Below are 27,477 nucleotides of genomic sequence, written 5' to 3'. Positions count from 1 at the left end.
GAAATTACATTAAACAAATGAGTCCTCCGAACCTGACAGCATCATTTTCTAGAGGCGGGGGCAGTGAAAACCCTTGTCGTGTCCTTGGTTTATCTCCACGCCGTCTGTGGAAATGTTATGTTTATCACTGAATAATTACATTTTAAGCACTTCAAATGACTTTGGATGAGAGGCCTGATGATTAATTGCACTCGGTAAAGAATACTTGGGCAGTTAATACGGAGCTAATGATTGTAAAAACCATTGAAGATATAGGAGACCTTTTATTCTCTCCACCATTTAACTTCACAAAGCCATTTATTGTCAAACATCTTTTGGGTCGCTTTGTTCCGCTGTGCATTTGCGATTTCCAGGTAGAAATTTGGTGACAGAACGCTAATTGTAATCGTAATCGTGATCCATAACAAGTGACCAATACAAACAGTGAAAGGTAAAAACAGACGACGGGCTAACTGGCCAGCGGTGGGTTTTTCCTTCGTCATATGTTGTTTATCCATGGACTTTAAAACAGAGACGGGTAAAGCTGATGCGACCCAATTAAAAGGCCACCAAAATTAAACGTTGTGTTACTTTAAAATAAAATTGGAGATTTCTCTTGGTTTGAACATTGTTAAAAACATTTTGAATGATATACGAGCACAAGTCAACAAAAGCTATAACATAGGTCTTGTTGTGTTAAGACATATTTATGAAGAACCGTTACATATCATATGTTTAAGAGTTCCTTTGCGGTTTCCTCTCTGTCATTATCGGAGATTGTGCTGTATCCTGTATGTCTTGCCCTCATATTTAAATAGAGAGCGTAATATCAAAAGTGGTCTAAAGTTGACAGCAAACTGGAGGTCATTATAATAACCTGCTGGTCAAAGGACATGCATTATTAAAGGCTCTCAGGGAGCTGTATGTAATAGGGAGGCTCTTGTTTTCCTAAGGCTGTCTCTTGATGCTGCAGAATAGATGAAACATTCATAAAAATGCAAAATATACAATAGAGACATTTTGAAAAGTGACTTCTCACACACATTACATGGGGTAAGGCTCATCCTCTGTCTGTATCTGTGAAGTGTGAAGACCCTATGATCCTTTTTGCTGCTGGAGATCCTCAAGAGACTGATTTCCTTGAGATCGGTATGTCTCTTATTTCCTGATGGCTCTCTTGTTGTTTTCTTAGAGCTGACCTCATTATGAATTCATTATTATAGCCATGCTCTTTCTCCTCCAGTGGGTTTTCATCTGCAGCGCTTCGATTATTTTAGATGCAAATGTTTCAAAGGGGAGGACATGTATGTTTTCCCTTCTTCAGTCAGAGCCAATTATGTGGTAAAATTAACATAACAATGCATGTGTTAACCTGCTCTCTCTGTTTATAGAAAGTGGAGACAACTGAGAAGATTTTGCCATCTCAATGTACTACCCAATAAACTGCAGCAGGCTTAAGCTGTTTTAGTCTGTGGTCTGGTTTACAATGTGCTCAGATTATTGCCGCCATCACTGCAGGGATAGATAATATGGCATTCTCTGATTTTCATTAACATCCTACACAGCAGCCCAGTAAACTCCCGGGTGGCTTAGTTACAGCGAGATGCGGATAAAGTTCTTTCCTCTCTCTCTCTCACTGTTCCCGCTGCCTTTGAGAACACGAGCGGAGCAGCGACATAAGTGGATTTCAAGCTGTAAAGTCGGCTGCACAGTGTTTATGTCTTTACCCGGCGTGCATACTTGGAACACGTTCCAATTTGCATGTTGTCAACTGAAAGTTTTACTGTCACCTTCCAAAAAAATGTACTGTTTGCCTTTTGCCAACATCACGAGTATTAATTTCCATCAGGATCTTCTGCAAATCGCAGTACTATGGAAAATTCAAATAAATGTCATGACCAAAATAAATGTGCCCCGGAATACAAATAGAGTTCAACAGATCTCATTGCATCGTGACCTCAATTCCTTAAATTCCTTAAAACTGTAGCTGAGCTGAGCCTCCTCTCCCAGACAAATTTCACAGTGCTGGTTACAGAAAAAAAGGCTTTAACCTCTCAGCGATGCCTAAAGTCACGAAAAGAGAAAAGTGTAGCCGCCATCTCCAGCTCTGGACATGGGTATTTTTTCTTCCCTCGTGCAAGTCATACTAGAGGGAGCTGGGTTTGTCCCTGCATTATTTACTATAACCATTCTCTTTGTTAGCCGGCGTCGCATTAATTAATTCATGAGGAGGAGTTGCCTATTTGATGACCACAATGCATGGGGGAGACTGGTGGTACACCGATGCTCCATTTGTGTGAGCTGACTCATTCATCATTCATCACACACACACACAAATGGTCATCGCATTTGGCCTATGTTTTGTACATTGCCCTACAAACAAAAGAGTCATAACAACATAAGACACCACAACCAATAATAACACATATAACCAACATCCAGCTGGTTAAACAGATATGCTCATGAAGAGCAATAGGTGGAATTTTAACTTTTTGCAGGGATAGGGTTAGAAAGAGTATGAGAAACTGTCCAGGGGTGACAGCAAAGACAATGGGAACCGGTCCTAAATTTGTGAAAATACAGAATATTATAAATTCCCCCAAAACACTGTAAACCAGCCCTAAAGTTTAATGTTAGCTCTTCAACCACAGTCATTGTTTCATTTCATATCCAATTTACTGGAAAAGAGCCAGACTGGCGGAAAATGGGTCACAGTCCCAGTATTTCTGTTCAGACTGCAGGAAAGAAGTCTGACTCAAAGGATTTAAATTCAATATTTTTTTCTGAAGCGACCAGATTTAAAAATATACGATATATACATATCTGTTTTTACCCATAAACAAAACTAAAAGCATTAGCATCACAAAACATCAATAACGTATTAGACTGTGCATTTAAGGACCTGTCAGTCAACTTTAAGAGCAGCAGCAGCAGCAGGGTTCCGGTCCTGTGCTTTGACATTTGCTGGTTGGGCAACTGTTTTGTTTAAGCAATAGATCACGGACTGTGTCTTTAAGTAAATGCAAAGCTCCAGATACTTGGGCACACAGGCTTTGGTATTGACATATCTTCTTTCTGAGCCTCCACATGAAGGCACACAACATCAGAGCGCAGCACAACACACACATCACTCAGCGGCGCTGTCCGGGAGAGCCTCATTTTAAATTCATAGTAAAAATTAAAATGGTATGTCTTTCAGACACATGCGCGCACACACATGCACACACACGCACACGCACGTACACACACACAACCAGAGAACTCAGAGGAGAGAGGAATGATAGTAAGAATTAAATGAATACATGACATCTTAATAAGTCATAGCCGTACATCCTGTTACACAAGAACAGAGAAAACAGAGAACGTAGTGATGCACATGGAAAGTTATTATGGCCAGTATATGAATGATCACTCTGACTTGAATAAGTCAGAATAAGCCCGACACTCCATAATGAACGGTGTCTTCAGCTCATCAACTGCAGCCCTGGTTTACACTAGACGGGAGAGAAGAGTGCACACGTCTCTTTGATTTGCAGTGGCTGGAGAGAAGCAAAACATTGTGTCACGTAAAGTTATTCTGTCGGTGAAGCAGACAGATGACTGCTCCTCTCCCGGCAACACAGGAGAAAATGTTACTTGTTTGAAGTGTGAGAAGCCCTCACCTCAGCCACAGGCACTCCCTCTGGGGGACGGCAGTGCAACACAATCATGCCGTTCAGAGGCACCTCAGTGCCTTGGGGGTCCTGCTCAAAGTTCTTCCTCAGGTCTGCGGAGGAGAATAAACAGCCTGCATTACAGAACAACCCCAACAGCGCGGAGGAACACATAAGCCCGCGCATTAAAAGTCACATTTGTTTCATGTGTGACCTTTTCTCCACACGCAATCATACGTGGACATAAAGAAGGAAAATCACAATGCCGGTTTGAAGAGAAATAACCTTTTCAGAGACAATAAGGTCATCCTGGTATCAAAATGACAGAGTTGCTTACAGGCGATGCGGACGGCTGCCTTGCGGCTCTTGGAGGTTCCCAGGTGACTCCAGGCGACACACAGGCACCAGTAATCCTCCGGGCCATGGAAGTCCTCCACCTGCTGACGGGACACGTTGATCATCACCTCGCGGATCTTCAGCCCTGCAGACGAGAGGGTTGATGGCTTAGATTAGCTTTCATTTAGATGCTGGGGTGATTAATCAAAGAGATGAAGAATCGCAGGGACAGGATGATGAGTGGAATGTCAATCTGATAAGATTATCAGCAGTAAACAGATCTGCCGTGTGCCGGGAGGAGACACAGGGAGAGACTGCTCAAAACCACAACCTTTCAGGGGTTCGTTGTCAGGGGTCTGTTTCTAAACGGTTCACACACAAAGAGCTGACCATGTCACCCTTAACCCTCAGGAGTCCTAGGCTATTTAGTTGTTGTAGTTTTTTAATGCCGTTGAAATAGCCCTTAAAGTGTTGACTATTCCATTGTGTGGTATCTTTTTTTCCAGCAGAACATTGCCTAAATGACCAGACAACTACATATTTTTCCCCTTCACATAATACTTCAACATAATGGACCCAGAAATACACCAAAAAATATATTGAAATACGTAGCAAGTGTGGTCATAGACATTTGTTTTCTTTATAACAACGCAACCCTCCAGAACAGTTTATGTACTCAGTTATAAAAATAGGTACATCACTGTATTTGCATTCCCAGAGTTTCCAAGTAATGCAAATGAAACATAGAAAAGTTCAAACTGAGACTAAATCAAACGTTTTGCATTTTCATGGTGGGGGGGTCAATTTTTTTGTCCATTTGCTGGAGACACAAAATATCAATCTCTGCCCACTTCTCTCCCTCAGTATGTTCAGCCAGTTGAGCAGAATCAGCACATTCACATATTTTCCCCCATTTCCCAATATGACAAAACATTTCAAAGATATTGAAATAAATGCAACGCCCGCATCCTCTTATCTTGCATACTTTTACTCGCATGTAAAATATGATTTTTTTTTTCATTGGATTTATCTGATCACATCTCAGTTTTTTTACTCTGCATATCAACACCAAACAAAAACTAGTACAGAGTTACAAGAAAGCACTTTGGACTGAAACCTGAACCCAGTGCTCCATTAGGATCCATGTTTGAGATGCAATGTCTTGAACCAGACACTCATGTGATCTGCGACTCCTGAGGGTTAATAGTGGTCTGTTATGCTGGAGTATTGCAGACAGCAATGTGGATTGTTGATTGTATAATGTATCATTTTTATTAAAGCCTAGATATCCTCTTTCAGCATCGAACCATAATCCATTTATAGAGAAGTGACACTAAATGCCTTTCAATGGAGGTAGTAACCGAGAGGAGGGACACATGAGCCACTTCTTTTTTTGAGGGAGAGCGTGAGAACTAATTTCTCTTCTTTGAAAACATATGAAGGGGCTGTAATTTAAAAAGGTTGCAAAACTGTGCAATTAAAAGCGCTGCATCTGGAACACCGATGCTTTCCCTGACAATCAAACCGTCCATTTCTGCAGCGCAACTTTGAGTTAATGTCAGGCAGGTCATTTGTTCATATCTGTATATCGTCTGTGATGCAGACCCATAATGAGTCAGACGTGAGACGAGGGCTTTCTGAGACATCTGATGTGAATTTAAAAGCGGGGTATTTCAATTATGCCAGACTATGCAAAAAAAGATGACAGCCTAGAACCATTAATATATAATAGGGGGGCTTTATTGGGTGTCTAGGAAATTGCAGCTTTCAAGTATCTGATGTGTCTCTTGCACGAAAGAAACCAGAATTTCAGACAGCAAACTTAAACAGATTTATTAAAATGGAAATACACAGTTGTGAACTAGTTATGTTTAGTCTACAATGCTGTGCTTCCTGCAGCATGCAGTTGGATTCAGTTCTGACTGACTGGTGAGGAGTCTAGCATTTAACCTCTGGCTAGTGTCATGTTTTGTTATGTTTTTGCCAGGTGTCCATATCACTCAAAATTTTTAGGAAACTCTGCTGGCCCCATTTCAGTTTGAATACTCCAAGGCCGCAATTTTGCCTGGAAGGACAGAAATAGATAATTTAGGAAACAACGATGCAGCCACCCACATTCACTCCCTCATTGGGTCTTTTCAGTCTCAAAGTATCCTTCCCTTATTTTCCACACTCCTTTGGCGTGACCCTTCTCTGAAAGAAATAGCCGCTCACCTTGTCTACTTTGTAAGGAGCCGCAGATATAATCCTTTATTTTATAACTCTGCAATTGTCTGTATCTGCAGGAGGTGAGCTTTTATTCAATCGATCTGTGACACTTCCTGTGGGCATGTAAATGTCAATCGTTCTAATACAGAGCTAAAAACACTTGTCTGAGCTGAGATCTTTTTTGTTTGTTTTTAATCAGTGTAGCCACTTGGTTTGTTAGTGCGCCTGTGAGTTTGATGTTAGCCTTCATTGAGCTTGTGTTCTTTGACAAGTTGCACCTCCTGGGTTTTAGTTCTGACCCATGCATGTAGAGTTCTGGACTCTTTCTAAAATCCTGTTCACACCTGGATTATAAATGTGTCTTGGATAACCTTCGATTAAGTGTACAGCTCCTACCGGTCCTCTTAAACCTGGCATTAAAATGCATCTCACACTAAATGGATCCAAATTTTCCTGATCAAAAAGTTTGCAAACTGCATAACCATAAATACATACTGTTAAATAGGTATAATAATATTTACTTTAAGTCTAGTTTAAGTTGTACCTGATTTGGCAACACCAATGGTCACTGATGGTTACAACAAAATTGTTTGAAAAAAAACAGAAAACAGTCGTGAGCAAAAATCCAATCTAATAACTCCGGAAATCTCTGTCTGTGTGTATGTGGCTCGCGTATCTTGACAACCGTTCACAGTTGTCATGTGTATTGTTTTTTGCCCGAGGAGGTCTAGCATTAAATTCGGAGCGATTTGGACATGTGATGAGTTCAATATTAATAAACAGGCAACCAGCGCTCTGTAGAAGAGGCGGCTGGGACTCATCAGCATAAGGGCTTGTTTACAACAACTGATTCCCCAGTTCAGGATTCTGCCAACTGAGTCAAGCTTCACTGAACTTTGAATAAACAGGTGAGCACCTCTTCGTGCAGCTTCAGGTTTCTGTGGAGTCTTTACTTACTGCCGCTCAATTCGTGCAGGTCACATTTGCATTTTGAAAGTTTATGTTTAAAATACAGCAAAGTAGAAAGTGGTGAATACGTTTACTGTACAGCCCTACACTTTTAAATAAACAGGTCAGACGATAACAATAATCACCCTTTTCCCTCCATATTTAGCCTTTATGCATTTTTGATGAACAATTGTCATTGCAAACCCACAGTGACAAATACATTGCATTGCCTCTGAGTGCTGTAAAAGCTGTAGCCGTAGCACTTAAAAGCTTTTAATGTGAAGCAGTGGCAGTAGGAAATGATAGGTCTGCATTCACATTTATCATTAAACAAAGCTTTGATACAGGAGAGTGCACAATAAAAGGTGACGCTGATTACAGACGGATAAAATGACGAATAATGTGCATTGTTTCCTGTGAATTCCTAATGCCTATGGGCTATTTGAAAGGAACATTGGAATGATGGACTCTGCCATTCAAATTTAAAACTTCCATATAGAAAGGTAATTATAGAGTGGAAATACATTGAATGGCTTTTGCTAAAAAAAAAAAGTAAAAGCAGAGTTTGATTTCCTGGAAATCTTGAGGGTTTAACTTTAAAGAACCAGTAACAGTAAAGAATGGGAATGAGTTTAAATTCTACCATTTATAGAAAGAAGCTTGTAGACATTTTGTACAATATCCTGAAGGCAGTAAGTTAATAGACATTGTTTTTTAGAAGCGCTAACAAGTTGTGCCTAACTACGCATCTCACAGCAGCTGTTCAGAAATCGCTGTAAAGCTTAGCCTCTTGTGGCTTATTGCTTAATTACGCAGCCCTACACTTGTAGAGGAGTTGTCTCTCCACAGGCTTTTGCCATCACGCCGAACAAGGCAGACAGCAGCTTAGACATGGGCTGGGATTAAATGAAAACTAATAATGTGAAATGAAAGGTTATCAAAGGAGGCCTATTGGAGGAATGTAAAACAGACGTGTTTTCTGAAGACACTGTGATCATCTACAGTGACTGACTGAAATTAGGCCTAATACACATACACACACAGGTTTGCACAGCTGTCCTTATTAGAACTCTGCATAGACTTCCATTCCTTCATCATCAAAACCTTATCCTTAACTTCAACCGTGACAAATTCATGCCTAACCCTAACCTAACCCCAAACTTAACCAGGACCTCAGGAATGACATTTTGCATCATCAGCTCCAATGAGGTCTACTGGTCTTGACAAGGTCAATGGTTGTAACATGTATGTAGTAGGGATGTATAGTTATAAAAATACATTATAAGGATATGAACAATGTAACAGATAAATGTCAATAAAAATATTTGTTCCCCCTGCTCCATTGACCGTCATCTGATTGACACAATGTGCCACTAACATAGGAACTCACTAATCCAACATGATGGGAAACTGAGGAGCTCAAGTTAGTGATGGTTTTACTGCCAAAGAGAGCTTTTCAGATATTTGTCAATGGCTGTATTTTGTTTTCATCCAAATTTCAAATCAGACCATGATTACAGTCAACAAAGCTGAAGGGATTTCAGACTTGTTTTTTTTCTATGTTCACTGTCTGTTTCTTTCCACACTAAATATACAGTTACACAGCTTATTTTGGAACAAGGTTCTTTAGTTATAAGTGGGGATGAAATAAAAATAATGTTAGTTCAGTTGCTATCATGCAATTATTCAAGTTATATATTCTTTAATATCATGTTATTTTGTGTGCAGCTAGAATGGTATATATACTAGGAATATGCGGAGTATGGACAGAATAATTTCACACAGAGCATGAAGCAATGTTGGTTCATGGTAAGCCCCACTCACTTACAACTTTCTACACATCCACAGGTTGTCATTGGTCATTTCTGATGTGTTGGTGGGCTTCATGGGGGCAGGACTTGAACTCATCTAATATGATTCTGTCAGAGGACAGATGCCAGGAGCTGTAGAGGAAGATGAGGGGACAGCAGTGAGCTGCTGTTGTGTTGTTTGGCGTTTCTCTGTCTAAATTCTATTTGTTAACATATGCAAAATTAAACCAATGCCAAGATCAAGTCATGGTTGGCTGCACATTTATATTCGCTCTTTTGGCAGATGCATTTATTCACAGCCACCCGCACTAGGGAGATGTTATTGAAAATACTATGCTCTGATAGCATTTGGTAGCTTGTTCCACCATGGGGAACTACAAACAACAACAGTCTGACTCCCTTGTGTGCAGCAATGGCAACGCCAGACCATGTTCATTGGGGGAGTGTCTGAAATGAATGGTGGCTGCATTATTGAATAGCAGATGGGTCCAGACCCAGAAGTTGCTTGAAAGTGAATTGAGCAGCAACGGTGAGCCAGTGTAGATAAAGGTAGTAGCTCGTGCTTCAATGATGGATGAATTTTCTACTCTTCAGCCCAATAACATTATTTAAACTCAATTCCGTGTCACTCCCTGAACACTCCCTTAACAAATTAAATTAAAAGCATTAATTCCCAGACTTTCCACACCACCGCAGATACGCCACAAACACGCTCACTCCCTTCACAGCTCTTCTAGACTGCTGCTTCATTGTCCCTCAATCCTTCCCCGAACTTTTTACACGGACAGATTAAAGCTATAATCAGTTGATCATCAGAATTTACTGAGCAGAACCAGAGATAAAAATGTCACTCTAAATGTCAACGCTGTATTTTATGCCCCCCCTTCAGCTCCAGTGTGAAAAGACATGTTTGTAGTTTGTGGGCAGTGTACCAGGAAACATTCAAACATTCCCAGAGATCTTTGGGGGCTGGTTTAGAAGGCAAAATTTAAGGCAGGTTTGGTAAGTTAGTTCCGAAACACTTTCTTATCGTGTATGTTGAAATCCGCTTCAAGTCCCGATAGCCATCAATAAATAAAGTCGTCTGAAAAGACCATGCAAACTTTAATAAACACAATTATTTTTTCATCAGTCCGAAGGAAATGATTGGTTGGCCTCCCTACCTGCCTGTGTGCACCCTGCCCCTGCTCCCACTGCCTGAGCCTTCACAAGTCAGGGAGACATAAACCACTGAAGCAGAGACGTTAGTCAGAGGAGTCGGGAGTTAACGAGTCACAGAAAAGTCGGCCTCTGGCAGTTGTCAAAGCACTGAGTGTTCACATGTTTTTCGCGGCGTAGCTTTGATGAGAGGACTGAAAGGAAGAAGGGAGATGCATCATTAAATATATTTTTAAAGTGTAGCCTGCTCTTTCAAGGTTTTCCACGACTACCAACCCTAGCTTTAATGAGTTTTCGCTTGAAACGAATTACACTGACTAAAAGGTGAGATTATTTGATGGAAGCACAGTGATTGGGTTTTTATTCAGAGCATCAGTCTTAAAATTTATTTTAACTCTGAATAATTTCACTCCTGGACTCTGGAGACTGTCATTGTATCTATTGTAATGAAGGTCCTATGACCTCAAGGAAATACTTATATTAACCCAAAACCTAACCACATTATTTGGGAGCCCAAACAAAACACAACAAAACCGACACCTGTCTGTTTATTACCATTACTATGACAACAAAGATTTGCTATCCTTGTGTGAGGAAGAGACAAGTAACCTATGGACAGTGTTGGGGAGTAACGGAATACATGTAACGGCGTTACGTATTTAGAATACAAATTATGAGTAACTGTATTCCGTTACAGTTACAAATTAAATAGATGGTATTCAGAATACAGTTACATTGTTGAAATCAGTGGATTACATGACGGTACTTCTCTGTTTCACTCTCTCGTAAATCCACCGGCGACAAAGCCCCCAGGAAGCAGCTGGAGACCAGGGCTGCCGTAAGAGCCCCGGGCCCCCGGCGGCGTGAAGAAGCCTCACCGCTACCGGCTCGGGACCGTTACAGGCCCGGGACCGTGGCTCTGAGAGAGTTCCGTCGCTACCAGAAATCTACGGAGCTGCTGATCCGCAAGCTGCCCTTCCAGCGCCTGGTGAGAGAAGACCGACCTGCGCTCCCAGAGCTCCGCTGTCATGGCTCTGCAGGAGACCAGCGAGGCACGCCGGGTATTGCACCGGACGCTAAAGCGCCGGGCAGCGCTAATAACATCACCCGTTGACCCAGTAGTATAAAAGCCTATGGTCACTTGTTGCTCCAACATTAACTGCAACAGCGTCCCAATTTAATGTCATCCATCTTCAAGAACTTCTCCGCTGTTTGCTCCGTTCAATGCGGGTGTGGAGGGTAAATTACGTATTCTCCGCCCCCCTCTCTTTTTATCTTTATGACTGCTTGTGTGTCTGTAGTGGATGGTCAGAAGGGGGCATTTAATAATGTGATTGGTCAAATTGGTCAAATTAAAACTCCAGGACAACAGAAGGGGAATACAAACTATTGGATGCATACTTTATCATTTATATCATATAAAATGTCATCAATATCGTTTAAAACATTTTTCAGTGTGTTTCCTGGAGCGATACGCTCGCGTCAAGCGCCAACAAAAATAGACTCGACGCCGAAACGATCGCTGCACGGCGCGAGGCAGCCTTGGCGCAGGGGGGGGGTTCAGCCTCCGGTGGGACCGGCACAGAGGTGGGAGTGGATGGGAGCCGGACATCCAGCGGGCCCGCAGCATCGAGAGAGAGTTTAAACTGCTGCTGCTCCACTGACTATAACAACGCCGCAATCATACACTTAAAAAATGCAATACAAACCGGAAGTATTCCAAGTATTCAGAATACGTTACTCAGATTAGTTAATGTAATGGAATACGTTTCAGATTACATTTTTGGGCATGTATTCTGTATTCTGTAACGGAATACGTTTTGAAAGTATCCTTCCCAACACTGCCTATGGATGACAAAGGTAAAGACAACAATTCAGTGCTCCTTGGCAAATTATTCTACTTGTCTCTGAAACTCTTTTATAACAATGATCTCAATTATTCCAGAAGATGCTCCCTTCACTAAGTGTTTTGATCATGGTGGTGGAGAATGCTGTTTAACACGTCCGTTCAAAGTCTCCCATAGGTGTTCAACTGGGTTGAGGCTGACTGTGAAGGCCATAGCATACAATTATATCATTTATTTATCATTTTTATACTCATCGAATATTTCAGTGTCCTCTCGTAGCCCATGAATGGAGGCACTGTCATCCTGTTTCTCCTGTAATGTTTCATGAATTCCCTGTAATTTGTCACTCAATTAATAAACTCTAATTTAGGATATTGGGTATTGGGACAGCAGACTAAAGCACTATGAAGATTAAGGACTGGGTTTAGGTTTCTTCACAATCTGAACTCCTCTTCCTCATTAACAATGAGGAAAACAGCAAGAAGAAAAACAGAAAAGAGAAACTAATGAATATAACAACAGTCGGCTGTTGCTGATGCAATGTTTTATGCTAAAAGCTGACAAGCTCACAAAGGGTGGAGGAAGCTCAGCGCTGCAGAGTCACTCAAAACTGCAAAATTGTTTTTCTGGCACACAGTAAGAATGTTTGTGAGCACTAAATAAAACAGCATAAGAAAACAAAAAGTGATGCTTCCCATGCCAGCCCATTTCATAACAAATAATTTCAATATTTTTAAAGTGTAACTTCATCCCAGTTGTGAGCCTCACTCCACCCACTGATCAAACTGGGCAGGAGATTAAGGGGCAATGGAGACAGGGCTGGTTTCGCAGTGTAACAGTTGTGACTTTTCCAGGCCATTTAAAATGGAGAGTGACACAGCATCGTAAGGAACCTCTGTCATGTAGGGCTTTTTAGAAGTGGAGGACTTTTCCCCTCCAGAATCCTCTGATGTGGGCATTAGTGTGAGGGAGGAACATGGGGATCCACGACCACATCAGGTAAAACTGTTGGCTCCAGCTCAGCTATACTCAAAGGTGGAGCTCTATGGGGCAATGCAAGTGCGAGAGAGGGAGGGGGCAGACAGGTAACTTAACTTTAGTAAGAGAGCTAATGTTAGCGAACACTCAAATAAGTTGTAAAGCTGCAACACAAAATGTCAAATAAATCAAGAGTGACACACTGCTAACCCTCCAGTAATGTCCTTTACACGTGTGTGTGCGTGTGCGTGTGTGTGTGTGTGTGTGTGTGGGGGCACTGCAGCTGCCTGTCTCCCTAAGAGAGCTTGTGCTGCAGAGAGGTGCCAAAGGTAACGCTACGCTACTGGAATAAGACCAGACCACAGTTTGTCCATAAACATCAGGGTGTCAACTTCAATCTCATAATGAAGAGACGTCCTAAACATTATACTCTGTGAGCATTGGCCCTGCCATGTCCAAGCCGGTTTGAAAAAGTATAGGCAGAGTTATGAGCTATGTTCAACTCGTAAAAACTGCCAATTTTATATTTGGCAGAAAATGTGATATTAAAACCACCATTAATGTGTTTCACTACAGTACAGTCCTATTATTCAGTTTACAGCTCAAAAGAACACGTGCAGTATCTCTTTAAATGTCTTTACACACTCTTATTAAAATAGGTTTAAAATGCTAATAAATGCACTCCCACAGTGAAGGGTGCCTGCTATGTGTTTGAGTGAAGGCCATGGTGTTCCTGCTGAAGGCCTGATAAACAAAGGGGAGAAATCAGAGAGACACTCAGCTTCCTGCACACTAGGCAGAGATCATAGAGCTTAGTCTCCTTTCCAAGTATCCTGAGATGACTCCCAGTGACTGTGTGTAGGAGAAATCATCCAATAACCATTCAGTCATGTTGATGACATGCGGCCACTTCTCTGCATTCAGGAATACAAACATCCATTAAGCTGCTTCCACGGGCCCCTCTGTTTCTTCCCTTTGTGCTGCGCTCCCACTGCTTTCCCTTCAGGCTCATGCCAGCGGCTGTTGACAAAACGCCACGAAGCCCTGACAACAGACCTCAAGGTGGAGCAGTTTTCACTTTCCATTTCAATCATGCCCCTTAATCTGCCTCTAATGTAGCCTCTATAAAAGAGTCAGGAAGATATATAACAAAGCCGATGCTCACTTATCATCCCATGCTGTTCTCCTTTTCTCCTTCGTTCTCCGTCTCAATTTTTTTTGGCCTGTCTGCCACCGGGCCGTGTGGTGTGATTTCTCCCAGCTTTGGTCCATTGTTTCACCTTGGCTGGGTCTACGAAAAGGCCCCGAGGGATCCAGGCAGGGCCAGCTACAAGTGGCTCCCGATCAGCTCAGCAGAACTCGACTTGTCCGGCTCAGCTCAAAACGGGCAAAGGAGGCCTCTGTCGCTCTTAACACTGCGGTGACGGAGGGATTTTCGGAAGTGGGTTCATCTCAGGGATCCTTGTGAGGCAGCTGTGTGCGTCGTGGTGGTTGAGGTGGATGGATACAGCTTGAAGAGATTGTCTGTCTGATGTGAATCCAGCTTTAGGGAAATGTTCGTGTGATGTGACATTGCGGCATGCAGCTCAGCATGTGGAGGCTGCGGGGGCTGGCTGGGGGCCAGTCACAGACGTACGCTGCTAGACAAGCGGAACATGCTCCCAGCAACATCTTCAGTCTGGTCCCAGCTGTGTGTGTCATACTTAATCCTGGAACCAAAGGGACGCGTTACCTCATGCATGACAAAAATCTTGATAATTCAGCCATTAAAACGCTATGAGTCCTTATTTGTGTCATTCCCCAGTCGCCTTATTTATGTTTATCCAAAAACTACATGTCTGCTTATTTGGAGCCAGTTTTGCATACACAAGTAGTTTTCGCCGTGTGAGCCGCTACATTCGTTTCCCTTCCAGTTCTCTAACTAACAGTTTGTGACACGGGGCGTTTGAGGCATCTCACTTTCCCCTCACCAGTCGCCACCTCTCTTTCTTTGTCCTGGAGTTCCGGGTTGATGCTATCATCTAGGATCATAATACACAACACTGGAGTCGGTCTTTGACAGAGCATCATCAGGAATAGAAATGCATACCTCCCCTATCCACCCTTCATTCATGCGCTTTCCCTCAACCGCTATCTTTTCATCTCTGAATCTGCAAGAGCTGCTATCCTCTCCTTTGAGACAACCAAAGCGGTATCCGTTTTCAGCCTCTCTTCCACTCTCCCATCGCCCCTCTCCGTTTCCAGTGTCTTCTTTCTCCCTTATCCCCTCTTTCTCTTATCTCTCCATCAGGGTATCATCCTTTCAGCTCTATGGGCACGGATATCCTTCTGTCCCACCTTCCTCTCTCCTCTTCTTTCACGCCGTCCTTCAACTATCTCTTGAGTTCTATCACTCATTTCCATCTCTTACAGCATTTCAACCAAGGCAAAAATAAAGCCGTCTTCCGTGATAGGTCACAGTGTGCTGCAATGGACTCTGTCATTTGTTTACGGCAACCGTCCTTCTTTGATTTTGACTTTGGATTTTTAGGAAAGCTCAAACTTCCGATTTAGAGTCTGTAAGGACTCGATACTGCTCCCTTAAATCATTCTAAGGAGTTTATCAGTGTGAGCCGTTTTCCTGAAGGGAGGTTAAAATCTGGGTTGCAATGATTACATGGAATATCCAGCTGAGCCTTGTCTGCCTGTGGTTTATCAAATGGCTTAGCAATGGCAAAGGGATAAGGAAATAAACACTGTTGCACTGAATTTGAAGATACACTGTGTGCAGCAATAATCATGTTGTCCAGGAAAGTAGCAAAATCCAGAGTTGAGCATGAAAGATTATCTTCACTCTGAATTTGCAGAGAAATATCCGGTATCATGAGTTTAGGTGTGTGGCAAAATGTTGTTAAATGGATTTAGGATGTTTAAACTTTCTGTGTTATTTAGCACGTCTCATTTGTTCTTTCTATACAATGATGCAGTTCACAGTAAGTCTGAGGATAAAATTTGAGGTGTTGTCTTGCATTAAGCTGGAAAACCCTTCCCACTCAAAGGAAGTGCATACTTGGACTTGGAAATGTTGAAAAGAACATTTGTGTTTATATGAGATGACCTTGCATAAGGTTTGCAAAAGAAAACTAGCATCCGACAAGTGGTGCCTGCATACCTTCATGCATCCATTACGTTGGCATGGTTGTGAAGCAATACATCCACTAGAGGGCAGCTCCCCACACTTTCCGGTGGTTGCTCTATTTCATCCATATCCGTAAACTTTCAAAAGACGTTCACAAACAGAAATGAACGGAGGGTACATACTGTGTCCGCATATGATTCAACGTTGAGCATAGATGAGCCTTAAGATGTGTGCAAAGCTTTATATACTTTAAGTGATGATGACTCCATATAATTGATTAAATTTCCAACCTAACTTAAAAAAATGTAGACTGCAGCTACAAGCCTCCCACTTGCCTTGTAATCTCCATTACGGCAGCAGCTTTAACACAGGCAACTGAACGGAACAAACCGGCATATTGCAGTGTGTGATTCGGCACAGCATCTGTAACACTTTTCTGTGTCTTGTTGACTTAGATGTCGATCTGGCACTGCGACTACTTTAGCTGCAGACACAAAGTCAGTACAACAGTGCCTCCCTCTACAGGTGGAAAAAAGCAACAATCCAAGCCTTGATCAGGCTGTGGAAAAGGCTAGAAAGCACAAAAATGTGGGAAAACTTTAGCTGAGAATGAGAAAGGTAATTGCAAGGTGAAGATGAACCTAAATAAATTCCCCTCAGGTGTTCGCACGCATCGCTGACTTTATTCCATCAAAACTGCTCAAACCTTATAATGATCCTGAACCCTCAATGAACCTGCAACAAATTACCCCAGAAGTAGGAGTAACGCATAAAAAAAACACACTCAAAAACTTTGGTTTTGATAGATTATCCAGTAGTACCAGGGCAAGAAGCACCAATACTGATACCAATACTACTATTTATTACCATTTAAATATTTTAATGCTCTAAATGTGTCAAGAGAATGAGATTTCAGCTACTTTATTCACCGTGAAGAAGGGCAGGTCTCTGGACTGAAGAAAGTGATGGCTGCACACATTCACTCAACAGAAAAGAGAGTGATAGGAGTGCAGGCACCTTGAGGATTATTAATATGTCCATAATGCAGACAGCCTTTTTTTCTACTGATCCTACCCTTTACTTCTCAACTCACACATATTGCTATTGGAGGTATCGATACTTAAGTAATCAATCTGTAAAGTTGAACTCTTTTATTTTTTAGATTGTCATTCTTTGTAAGAATCTTCTTCCGTCACCTCAAGCAGTGGTTCTGTGAATAACAATCATAATACCCAAAAATATAAAGTATGGAGAACTGAACATTTGAAGGACATAAATAGTAATATAAATGACCAGACTACCACAACTCCTGTATCACACAAATACAACAACACGCTTATAAAGAAGATAACCTAACTATTTCACTATTGATATAGACGGCCCACTGCGTGTTGGAGTTTTTTTGTTCTTTTCGGTCAGGCCTCCACACTCCTTCAGTTTAACTTAACCTCGTAACACTGGTGTGGCACCCTCCCTGTATGTTGAGGTAACTGGGATGAGCCAAGTAAACTTCTGAAGTTGTGGACATAACACAGACAGAGACTAAACCATGCAAGTCCTGACCTTTCTTGACTTCATTCTGTAAAGTCATCAATTAGTTTTCATATAATTACACTGATCAAAGATGGACTAATTATAATTTTTGAATTAGTAGGCTACTGTTGCTGAGATGCAACAGATTCCCCTCAGGCTCTCAGAAGTCCTGAGGTCAATTTACCCTTATTCTACTTGACTGCCAATGTTGCGGCATTTCTTAACCTGCCACCGACCTCAAGAGACTGATTTTCATCAAGACGATAAGGATAAAGGTGATGTCTGCACTCAGCAGATTAAGAAACAGACGTTTGGACTCACGGACAAGTGGTTAAAATGTTTTTGTTCTCTGTTGTCAGAGGCCACTGCAGTCGTTCATTTCAATATTATGTCTTGACTCTGCTCAGCTGTAAATCGAGCTTAAGTAAGTTATGGGAAAGTAAATAATAAATGGACTGAATTTAGTTATTTTCTGTCTTAACGACCACTCAAAGCACTTTCACACTACAAGTCACATGCTCACTTTCACACACTCAAACAGTGCTTCCATTTATAGGGACGTTCTATCAAACATCCCACTCTCTCACTGCCCACGCAGCCATCCGGGACAATTCCGGGTTCCGCCTCTTGCCAGAGGACAGACATGTGGACTAAATGAGCAGGGATCAAAACACCAACCTTCTGACTATTGGATGAGATGCTCCAGCCCTGAGCCACCCCGGTATGATGCCTTTGTTGTCTTACATATTAATATATTTAACATATTTGTTTTGCTAGAGAACCGACAGTCAGATTTTTATTGCAGCACAAAGGCAACACTTTGATGTGTTGTTGGTATGGAAATATCCAAAGTGTTGTTTTTTGGAGAAAAGTGACTCACTGTTAGTTTTGGGGCAGCTTCGCTCAGCTGGTATGATGGTGATCCTGTTACTCTGTAAATTCTCATTCATACTTCATTCAAGAGTTCAAGCAAGATTATCATAACGGCTGCACACGCAGCCAGTGTTGCTGCGCCACCGATCTGCTTCGTCTCCCAAACGTCTGTTGTTCACATATGGAGCAGTTCAGCTGAGAGCCTGCAGCGGAACTGCTCTGATATGATTACTCTATTTGCTCGAAGAAAAGTAGCCTATGCACTCAATTAAATAACAGGACTGTACTGCATGAAGCCATCTATACTTGGGTCAAGCAATAATAACAAATAAAATAAAATGAAAACCTAGTTAAATCAAATGAATGGATTCAGTCAACATAAACGCTACAGTTCTTTTACTTTGACACATATTTATGTTTGTGATACAATCGGCGCATCGACATTAAAACTGACGTGAAAGATGATTTTCTATGCAAAGGCAGCATAAAGGAGCCTTAATGAGTTCATACTAAATCCTTTGGAGGAAATGTACAATGTTTCAAGGATTACGAAATAACACTTATACTGAAAATATAAAAGCCTTGTACTTTAAATAGCTTATTCAAACACCTACAACCATTTGAATGCATTGGGACAGATGTGATCAATCTCCAGCCTCCAATATTAAAAGTAGTGTACTGGGCAGAGCCATGACACACAGTGATTCACTGTGTTTACATTGATTAAATCCAGTGTAAACAGAAGCTGTGTGCTGCAGAATAACAGACTGACACGCACACATCAAACTGGTCAGTTAGATTTTTGCCTTTCTGCCAATTTATGTGAAATGCTGTGGATTCACCAGACACAAACTGTTCACAGTGGAAAACACAGAGACAATTAAAGTTACCACTCATTTTTGCTCTCCCTCTCTGTCTCTCTTCCTTTCATTTCTCTCATCCATAAACAGCGGATTAACAGCAGGGAATATTCCCATATGTTATGGCCTCCTTTTTTGTCTGACTAAATTGGCATCCCCATTTTTAATTCTTCAAATGTTTGATTTTTGCTGTTATCTAATGAGTTAGAGCAAAATTGCAAATGTAATTTCTCATTGATCCAATCATATTACATAAATGTCTTGAACAATCTATTACTCTATAATGTATTTCTGGTGGGACTGCACAAATCTTATTAAAGAGTAGAGTGGTGGGCACAGGTTATGTGCAGTAGTTCAGGGAAAAATATCACTGGGCGATATCAACATATCACAACATGACATCAACTCCAGCTCTGCAATTTCAGGAGCTCCACAATTTGTCTTTTAATGCTGCTCCCTTTGGCTTTAGATGCAAATTTGCTGTGCCTTATTATATTCACGTCAACAAACTCTGCATCATCCCAAAATAATTTTCCTACTTTGAGATACTCTGTCCTCTCTTCTTAGAGAGCTATGTTCAAAAAGGTATGAGAACAGTAATGAAGAGACACTGAATGTTAATCACTGCAGCTCAGCGTCTCATTGTGTGGCTTTGTTCTTACCTCAGTGTTTCTTAATCCTGATTATTCCATCAGAAGGTTCTTACTGTCGCCCCACAACACTCAAGTGGGCTTCTTGTGAGCAGTGTTGCCACAGTTACTTTGAAAAAGTAACTTAGTTACTTTACAGACTAATTGATTTTAAAAGTAATTTAGTTACTTTACAGACTACTTGATTTTAAAAGTAACTAAGTTAGATTACTAGTTACTTTCTTAGTTACATTCCGCAGCTGCCGACAACACCCCCGCCGGCTCAATATAAAAATGACAACCGGTTTTGCCAACACTCACTTTATTAGAAGTGCATTTTTAACAGTAATGTACACAACAACAACGTATAATGTATCTCCTGACATTTTAAGTTGAACTTAAAAACTATTTCCTGAAAAAATACATGTTTTTATAAAAATAAAATAAAGACAGTCTTTCTTGACTTCACTTAACATAAATACTTGTTTTTATAAAAAATAAAAGAATGACAATCTTTCTTGACCTGACATATTTAACTGTTAACACTGTAATGGAAAAACTTACTACTTATGATCTACATTGTTTATAAATGTAACTTTTCAACATGTTTTATGAACATTGTACCTGTTGTTCACAGCATTAGAGAAGCAAGGAGTGGTTTTACAAAAAGCTGTTCTGTGAGGCAGCCCGGCATTGATAGTAGAAGGGATCTTGTTTATTATGGCACGAAACGAGGGCGATTCAACCTAATTGTCGCATAGGCTACATGACCTCACTCCCAGAGACGCAAGAAGAAAATCAAATATATTGTAACGGACTGGGTTTATGTTTATGTTTGGATTTGACATATGTTCAGTAAAACACTGTTTTGAAGGAGCGTTCCGATATCCTGAGGGTCTGTGAAGGGGTCGAGGTGGGACATGTGACTGTTTGGACCAATAGGATGGCGTTGTTGGGGATGTCAGGCCCTCATTGGCTGCTTGTGTTGGGGATGGGGGGGCAATGAGGAAGTGAAGTGTTGTTTATGTGAGCGAGTGACGGAGTAAGAGCGAGAAGTGCACATGTTCGTGTAGATGATAATAAGAGGAACAAAAAGTAGACAAAATAGTAACGCACAGTGACTTGGAGGAGTAACTTTAATCTGATTACTGGTTTGGAAATAGTAACGCGTTAAGATTACTCGTTACTGAAAAAAGGGGTCAGATTAGAGTAACGCGTTACTAAGTAGCGCGTTACCGGCATCACTGCTTGTGAGTCACATTTTTTTAATGAAAGATCGATAATCTGTGCATTTAAAGGTTCAGTGTGTAGAATTTAGTGCACTCTGGTGTTGAACTTGCATGTTACAGCTGAATACCCCTCGGATTTTTCATTTAAAAACCTTAGGCATAGAATACTAGAACTCTACACACTCACTTAGACTGAGACTATAGGCCAAAGGTTACAAAACACACAGAGGACCTGAACTATGGGTTTGAGGTTCGAGGTCTATGTGACCCACAAAGGCCACATCCCTTGTGTGTCGTTAAGACCACGTCCTCCTCTGGCTGCCCCTGAATTTGGACACAGCTACTGTCTTCACTGGACACGGCGCTCACTACACACCACCCTTCCGCTCTTAACAAAAGCTGTAAATTCTCAATAATGTAGTCAGCCCTCACACGACTTCCAACCCGCTTGAAAATAGTCAGAGAAAATAGACTAATAAACGATAAAAGTAAAAGCCTCAAGCAAATCTCAAACAAAGTGAGAGAAATGGTTTTGATTTCCAACATTTGGTGTCCTCTTTTATCTCACGAAACGATCCTTTATTGACAGAGGCAAAGTGTTTCAGGTTGACGGCACACGATTGCTGAGTTAATGGTTTGGATAGCACAACAGTGTAAATATTCATGATAAGTATAAATGGGCATTCATTAGAGACTCTATCACAAACACCATATCCTGCAGCGATACATGTCAACAGTGTCTGGTTCAAATCTTCTGAAAAGAAATGGTTCTGTTTACTCTTTGTCCTCTTGAACTCTTGAATAAGCACATACACACAAAACTGTAAAAAAGTCATGAAAAGGTATACAAAGAAAGAAAAAGGATGATTATCTTGTCCCAGAGGACAACGATTATATTTAAACTACTAAACACCACAACGAGAACACAGTAGCTTAATTGTAGCAGGAAATACATAAACCACAGTCAAGAAAACCCCCATTCTTCCAACATCTGACACTGTAGTGGATGCTGTCTCCTGGAATTGACAGGAGTTAAATTACATGCACAGTGGCCTTCTGCTCAAAATACATGTAGCTCTGCCTACAACCAAGTGTATTTGACATTTCTGGAGAGTGCTCTCATTTTCTCCAATGTTAAATTGTAAGAAGACGAAAGATAAATGCAGCTCACGCTCGCTCATTGTCACGGAAAGTTGAGCTGTCAGGATTAGCTCACGGAGAAAACGAGTTGTAGGTATGAAATATTTAGCCATTACATGGTTTTTACCAGGTTACACATCTCACATAGAGATACGCAACACGAATCATACCATATATTGTTCTTATGCTCAACGCAACAGCAGCTGAAGCTATGGTTGTAATGGATAATTTATACTTTCCTTTGCTACATTTTCTCTCCTTGTCTGCCACTCTGTCTGCCGAGAGGCACATTCAAAGACTGAATCTGGGAAAAACAACACAAATGTATCTCCCTGGCTGAGTTAGCTGCCTCTGGACAGACACAGTATCTGTCCTCTGCCTCTAACCCCATGGTCAAACAATGTTAGGGCATGTGTTGTCGAGTCTGTCTGCATTTAATTCAAAGCTTACTGCTTTAATAGCTCCAGCCCCCTGCTCACCGCAGGACCCAGGGGCCATTCCACCACCTGAGTCCGACTATAATAGCTTGTACTGAGATACAGATGTTCAACTGCCTCCTACAGATGAAGCTGCATAGCCAGAAGTGTCTCACATGAGGTGAGATGTTCATTTTGCTAACGTGCAGCATGTCGGCTAACCTCTGCCTCCACAGTAACAGACACCCTATTTAAACTTTGCGCTAAAATGCACTTTCAGAGATCGGATTGCAGTCGGGTAGTGCTCGACCACATGAAAGTACAGGTGTAAGTGCACCCAAGATGCATTGGGGATGGATAGTGATTCGATCGGCCAAACCACCTGGAGGTGGTCAGCGAGACATTGTGACCACATCGACCACTCAGTGTAAATGCATGGCCTTGTCAATCCACATGAACGTAATCGTGCCCGACTGTGACCGAGCAGCAAGCAGCCATTAGCCAGTAAAAACATGAGGCAATACTCCCCATGGTCTATAAACCCTTTTCATTCCTAATTATTTTAAATATTTAAATATATTCAAGTTTATAATGAGATTTTTTCTAAAAATGTAGCCTTTTACCACAATTCACATAGGAGCACGTCTCAGGTGCGTCAAATGCAATGCTTCTCAGTTGATGATCATCATTTTGATATCATACCAGTGACTGTCCACAGCTCACAGGAGTAGTCTGTAATGTCTATCTGTAGAAAACGACACAGTGTCACAGTCTGCTCATCGCCTGTCTGCTGGTATTTTTCCACTCCTCTGTCTCTGCTCCACTCTACCTGTTAGCCACGCCCCCTCATCAGGCCAACTCTCCACACCTGTGACAGCCCTGGCTGCATATAAGCCTGCTCCTGTCTCTGCTTCAGTGCCAGATTGTCTTGCGTAAATGCCTGACCTCCAGCATTTCTCTCTCCGGCCTGCTACCTGTTATCTGCCTGCTACCTGCCTGCTACCTGCTCCGGCCTGCTACCTCTTATCTGCCTGCTACCTGCCTGCTACCTGCTCCGGCCTGCTACCTGCTATCTGCCTGCTATCTGCCTGCTACCTGCTTGCTACCTGCTTGCTACCTGCTCCGGCCTGCTACACAGCTCACCACTGAACCTGTCTGCATCTAGGTAATCCTCCTGCTGTGGACCTTGCCTCCACTCAGCAACACCAGACTCACTCCTTGCCAGATCTCGCTGAAGATCACTGGGAACAAAGACTTTTCACCCTGCCACTGTTAAGAACTGTTTAAGACTGCAGTGAAAAATAAAGTTCATTACCAATTAAGATCTCGTCTGCCTGTGCTGCATTTGGGTCCTCACCATACCCGTGACACACAGAGATGAAAACAGCAACTGAATGGCAGTTTTGTCTGGTGCACGCTCTTATTTCCTCTGTGTGTGTGTGATGCTCTCTTTCTTTGAACAAGGGTAAACACACAGAGCTGGCAGCAGCAGCAGCACCGCAGTAAGCATATGGTCCCTGCGTGGACAACACATGTGCATCAGCGTTACAGCCGTCAGGTTCTGCAAACACTCGTTTTCACACGCAGGTGGCCCGAGGTACGACGGCCAAGCTGCAGATTGAGCACATTTACAAAATAAATAAAAATACACATTCAAAAAGTGATTACAACTAAAAGTATTGTTTTTTTTCTTCATCTCCTGAATTTCAACCCTACTCCTCAGTTTTCAATCATCAATGTTATTAAAGACATTTTTAGTTGGAGTGAGGATTAATCACAATGAATCGAAACAGTAACAGCTTCATGGACGCTACCTTCTTCTCCTGTTCTGCCTCTTTTTGTAGTTTGGAAACAAAGAAGAGGAGGACGTGACATGAGCAATCAGATCTTTATTGGATCTCAACGTGGACCCTGGAACAACATTCATACCAGGTGTAAATCTGGATGTGATATATTTCAGAGCAAGGTGTAAATGGAGTCATAAATACTGTTAGTGACGGATAGATCGGAAACACTCAAGACCTTAACCAGTCAGCACATTAACATGCAGGGCATCCTTCTAGGGTTTGCTCTCACACAGAAAACAGTAGGTGCATTCGAGCTTGGACCTTTTTGGTTGGGTGCAAGTGGAAAGAGAGTAAAGGGGAAGAAAAAAGGAGAGTGAGCAAGTGTGCCAATAACTAAGAACCATTTAAAGCGAAGCTGCCATTTCAGCCTATAATCTTTACCTTTAAAAGGGAGGGTTATGGGGAATCAGTTGGAATACATCCAATATTAGGGAGACATTCAGTCCAACTCACCCATGCTGAAGTGAAGTTTAGAGATCTCCAAATTCAATCTTTGAACTATGGCCACGATTTATGAACCAGTTCCTGCAACAGATGTGGAGATACTCCCCTGTACAAGTGTAATATCTGATGAACCCTCGATGAATAGTCAGGGAGTTATCAAAATCATTTAGTTTATTCCTCCGAGAGACACATTTAAAAGCCACACATCCCATTACATTTCGAACAAAGTGACTGATACCAACACCTACTTACCATGTTTCATGATAATCTGTCCAGCAGTGTTAGTACAATCTTGCTAACTAACAGACAAACAAACAAAAAGAAAACATAACCTCCCCGCAGAGTTTATAAATGTTGAATGTAGACAGGAGGCTGACATTCTGACAACTGCATGTGTGAATACTGAAAATAAATAATTCAGTAGATGTGCAAACAAACCAGTGTCTCTTGAATGTGATGAATGGCATTGAACTGCTTGACTCCATGTTAAGGTAGCTGGCATCTTTTATTCTGTTTTTTTAACCGAAGCAACACTGAGTGGGATTTTAGCATTCTCTTTGAGAATATGCTTTTCTGAAAATGAATCAAATAATGGAGGAAAAAAAGCACATGACGAACCTTTTAGCATAATTTCACTAAAATGTGAGTTTTGAATTACTCTTGTTTGACAATGCCTCCCGACTATTATTTTTCCCATTTTACTTTCAAAAGCTATTACAATTTACCTGAACAAAACAAATAAACACATAATAGAGTAACATCTAAAAGCAAAAGCTGTCAATAACATGACTATTTTATTTTCGATTGAAATGAGGCTGAGAAACGTGCCACGTTTTAAAAGGACGTCCCCGCCGTGTGATGAGCAATGATAGTTTCAACATTTGTATTTAATTACCACGCTTTAAGAGGGAGGCTGTTGGAGTGTGCAGTCTTATCCAAGTGTGGGCTGTGAGAGATGGCCAGGTCTAGTGTTCTTAAGAATTAAAAGATAGTGGCTTTCATTCAGGGACATTTTGTTCTCCACTTATTTTCATTTTGTGGCATCACCCACTAACAGCTTTAAGATATTTTATCGTCTTAGTTTCTCCTCCAGGCTGCTCCATTAATTTCCAGGTTGCTCCCTCTTGTGTCTGATCATAAGATGGATTTAAAGAGTAAGAGACAAAATATCCTCTTGAACTAATGACTATTTAAACACTAAAGAGAAGTTTTGAATACAGGGCTGTGAAGGTAACTAACTCAGAAGGAACTACAAGGACACTCAGTAGAGTGTGTACCTCCACCACCAACAGTCCCCTAATGAAGCCACATTTGAAATCACCAGATCTAGATTTTTATATCGATTCACTCATGAAGATCCCTGCGTTAAAAAATGCCAGAATTTTTCATCAAGATCCACGAATTACTCTAAGAAATCAAGGAAAATGTTAAAAACAGAGCCTCATATCTCAGTGTTGAAGCAAGTGAATATAAATTTGTCCCCTGATGCAAATCAACACCAAAGTTGAATGTTTTTTTCCCTGACACATACTACATGGTTCCAGCTAATTTGATCCTTCTAACTAGGACTAAGACACAAAACAAAGGCAGATGAAAACATAAGCTTCGTGGTGGAGGTAAAGATTGAAATACTCACTTTAGTCTCAGCATTTGTAATCACTTTTGAGACATTGCCTTAGGTTTAGTTTATTGAAAATCAACTGCAGTGTGCAACATATAACAGCTAACAGATTTCTAACATGCCCTTACATGTAAACAAGTGTAAATCTAAAAGACATTGCAGACCTGACACCACTATGAGACGCAAGAAAACACTATAACCTACTGGGCTAGGGTAATAAAATGTACTGTGCTCATTCTAACTGTATTACAGTGAAGATACAATTAAGAGGAAACCTGCAGTAACTGATGTTTATTGTCTGCTGTTCAGTGCGACGCAGCAGAATACAGTGACATTCAAGAACTTTTCTGCAGAAAACAGCTGCCGACTTTAGAAAACCACACAGAGCAGTGACAGTGACTCAAGCAGAGTAAAGCTGTGGGCTGCAAAAGTAAAACCATAAACTGAGAGATGCTCTTCACATCCAAGTAGCTGAAAGGAAATTCAGGATCAGGTGATCATTTTTTGTGGGTTTGTGATTATGCTCTTTTCACATATGACTGATTGTTATTACAAATATATTGATTAAATCAACTAAAACTACTTTACTAAGGTTAAAAAAGATTATGATAATGGCTACATGACATATTGCTAATACAAAGCAACAATGTATGCAGTATATCTACTAGAAAAGTAAAACTAATTTATATTATTTGCAGGAAGATGAAATCGTGATTAGTCTCCCGACCATTTTTTTCACGCCTTCATTAAATTTAAATGTTGTTACATCCCTGTTACCTCACCTTTGAGATCTGGTGCTATAACATCCAGTGTGGTGACAGACAGGAAACAGCTCTCAGAATAGAAAAG

General features: G+C 41.3%; 1 protein-coding gene across 1 annotated transcript in view; it reads right to left on the bottom strand.

Moving 5' to 3' along the window:
* Nucleotides 1-27,477, bottom strand: part of LOC133006326 (netrin receptor UNC5D-like) — a 179,409-nt gene that overhangs the window by 42,480 nt on the left and 109,452 nt on the right. Inside the window, exons 3-4 of the mRNA XM_061075657.1 lie at nucleotides 3,970-4,113; nucleotides 3,642-3,745 (exon numbers count right to left, since the gene is read on the bottom strand). Of these exons, the coding sequence (XP_060931640.1) occupies nucleotides 3,642-3,745; nucleotides 3,970-4,113 (248 nt within the window). The remainder of the gene's footprint in view (nucleotides 1-3,641; nucleotides 3,746-3,969; nucleotides 4,114-27,477) is intronic.

The sequence above is a fragment of the Limanda limanda genome, chromosome 1 (genome assembly GCF_963576545.1).
Source record: "Limanda limanda chromosome 1, fLimLim1.1, whole genome shotgun sequence".
Lineage (NCBI taxonomy): Eukaryota > Metazoa > Chordata > Actinopteri > Pleuronectiformes > Pleuronectidae > Limanda > Limanda limanda.
This window is presented reverse-complemented; position numbering and strand designations above follow the sequence as displayed.